The sequence below is a fragment of the Octopus bimaculoides genome, chromosome 23, assembly GCF_001194135.2.
Source record: "Octopus bimaculoides isolate UCB-OBI-ISO-001 chromosome 23, ASM119413v2, whole genome shotgun sequence".
Taxonomy (NCBI): domain Eukaryota; kingdom Metazoa; phylum Mollusca; class Cephalopoda; order Octopoda; family Octopodidae; genus Octopus; species Octopus bimaculoides.
In genome coordinates this window covers 30,977,037-30,980,002 of record NC_069003.1, presented here as the reverse complement: position 1 = coordinate 30,980,002, position 2,966 = coordinate 30,977,037, and the positions used below count along the sequence as shown (strand labels likewise).

The 2,966-nt window shown below is 35.8% G+C and overlaps 1 protein-coding gene across 4 annotated transcripts in view; it reads left to right on the top strand.

Annotated features, from left to right (window-relative positions):
• The window catches only part of LOC106870412 (otoferlin), a 360,495-nt gene that overhangs the window by 29,100 nt on the left and 328,429 nt on the right, over positions 1-2,966 (top strand). For all 4 annotated transcript variants that reach the window (XM_014916475.2, XM_014916474.2, XM_014916476.2 and 1 more), the window contains exon 3: positions 299-414. In XM_014916475.2, the coding sequence (XP_014771961.1) occupies positions 299-414 (116 nt within the window). The remainder of the gene's footprint in view (positions 1-298; positions 415-2,966) is intronic.

The following is a 2,966-nucleotide window of genomic DNA, read 5'->3' as shown; positions in this document are numbered from 1 at the left end:
TATATATATATATATATATATATCAATTCAAATAAAACAACGAAAAGAGCTATTAATAGTTTCATGCTATTATGATACTTGAACAGGCATATTTATAAAATATGCCATGTGTCAAAAAGCAAACTTTCAGTCTCTGTCTATGCATTATATATAATTTTAAATCCAAGGATGCCGGTCACTAAGAAAATAAGAAAAATATGGGATTGGATAATCTAGAAAATTACATGAAACGATAAAAATATGATTGAGTGATGTTACTTCTTGCTTTGTAAAGTAATTACTATTCGTATGTTTGTAGATCACCAGTTTTACCACAAGTGGGCGATGTTGACTGATCCTGATGACATTAATGCCGGAATCAAAGGTTATGTTAAATGTGACCTGGCAGTCATTGGCAATGGCGACTCTATAAAGGTAAGATATTCTTCAAAAAGCATTTCCTCTTTTGGAAAGTTCTCTCCTGCTCTCTCTCTCTCTCTTCCCTTCTCTCTCATATTTCTCTTCTCTCTCCTTCTCTCATTTCCTATCTCACTTCTCTATCTTTTGTGTGTGTATATATATATATATATATATATATATACACACATACGCATACATATCTACATACATGCTGGTTTATAAGATGACTTTTAGCTTTAAAGATTAACCCTAGAGTGGGTAGGGATGTTGTCTCAGATTCCAGGCATCAAATATCAATCTTAAGTTTTGTGATTTAGTGTTGACAGTGGGCTAACCCCTGCCTAGGTAACTACTGACATGATGTCTTATACACCCTGATATCTTATACACTGACTTATACTGTATATATAATCATCATCATCGTCATCGTCATTGTCATCACTATCAACGTCGCCATCATTGTTGTCATCATCATCATTACATCATCATTATTGTCATTGTCACCGTTGTTGTCATCGTCATCATTGTCACTGTCACTACCATCAACACTGTTGTCATCATTGTCATCATCATCATTACATAATCATTGTTGCCATCATCATCGTCATTGTCATTGACAGAACCCTTCTCCAGAGGGTTCTGCCAGAGGCAATCGTATCTCCAAAACTATAATGGTAGCAGTTGCTTTACACGTTGCTGAGTAGCTTCTTACCGAATCTATTTGGGAAAATCTTTTGTGGTATAACGACGAAAATAATCCAGGTTTAATCTTAAATGATTAGGTGCTGTGTTGTGCATCAAAAATTTTCTCTGGCAGTGATTAGAAGCATCACACTGCATCATATAATTTATCAATACATAATTCCATAGAAGTGAGTTACAGAGGTGAGAAACAACTGCTTTTGTTTCTACTTTGACTTCCAGGGATTGAAAAAAAAAATTAGTTTTATATTTTGCTTGTGAAGATTTTCTGTATTAGACACATAATTAAACAAGGAAATATTAAAGTCGCTTACACCTATAAATTTTATCAAGAAGGAAAATCCCTGACAGCATGACATATTTATTGAATTCATTCCACAGCTAATTCCCAATTAGATCAGTGTCACCTTAATTGCAATGCTAATACCCTTGAAAAAAAAAACAAAGGAGTAACTTGACATCCTTTGCCATATTCCCTTAAAAATACAGCTTTCATAAGACTGTAAATTTTAGCATCAAATTACCACATGCAATAGGGAGATTAAGATGACTTTAATATCTTTAAGTCAGAGATGAGTTATTGCCAACGAGATTGTAATTATTTAGTTTATTAATTGATCATAACTTTGGAAATGAAATATTTTTATTACAACTACACTACACTTTTATGTTTTTAACCCCTTGGATGTGTACATCATCCCAGACTGGTTTTGAACTAGAACTGGTTTTGAAATAAGTAAAAAATAAAAACATAGATCTACCTCTCTCTCTCTCTCCCTTCTTCTTCTCCTTCTGTCTCTCTCTCTCTCTCTCCCTTGCTTTCTCCCTTCTTCTTCTCCTTCTCTCCCTCTCTCTCTCTCTCTGAGAGAGCTTTATCTGAAACATCACTACTCCAATCTCCCTATGACATACCAGCTTAGCCAATTCTACTAAGTTTACTAAATGACTCTCACCAAAATAAACCATCGCTAGTTTCCTCAGACTTTGGTTTCTTATTTGATATTTTATATACAATAGTTTATTCCATGAATAAAAAAAAAAGAAAAAGTTCCTCAGCTAAATTTTCATTTGTTGTAGAATAAATCTTCAAAAGTATTTGTCTAGTATTTGGTCCAAACATTTTTTTCCCATATATTTACTTGGAAGTTGCAGTTTATTGTTTAGCGCCCATATCATTGCATAGACTGCCATCACTTCCATACCTGATGCGTGGTACACCAGCCACCTGTCCAGGCCATGTCAATTATATGGAGGGAGTAAGCTAATGTACAGTACATTCGGCAAAAGAACTGAACACTCATATGTTGTCTTCGACGGGAGAGGCCACCATATATTTATACGCAAATCATCATCATCATTTAACGTTCGCTTTCCATGCTAGCGTGGGTTGGACGATTTGACTGAGGACTGGTAAACTAGATGGCTACACCAGACTCCAATCTGATTTGGCAGAGTTTCTACAGCTGGATGCCCTTCCTAACGCCAACCACTCCGAGAGTGTAGTGGGTGCTTTTACATGCCACCGGCACGAGGGCCAGTCACACAGTACTGGCAATGGCCACGCTCAAAAAGGTGTTTTTTACGTGCCACTTGCACGGGAGCCAGTCCAGCGGCACTGGCAACGACCTCACTCGAATGATTTTCTAACGTGCCACCAGCACAAGTGCTAGAAGGCAACGCTGTTAATGATTACGCTCAAATGGTGCTATTTACAGGACACTAGCATGGAGGCCAGACAGCTGCTCTGGCAGTAAACATATTTATAAATATGTATATGCATATATATGTATACATACACAACATACATATATATACATACATATATATATATATATACATACATATATATATATATATATATATAT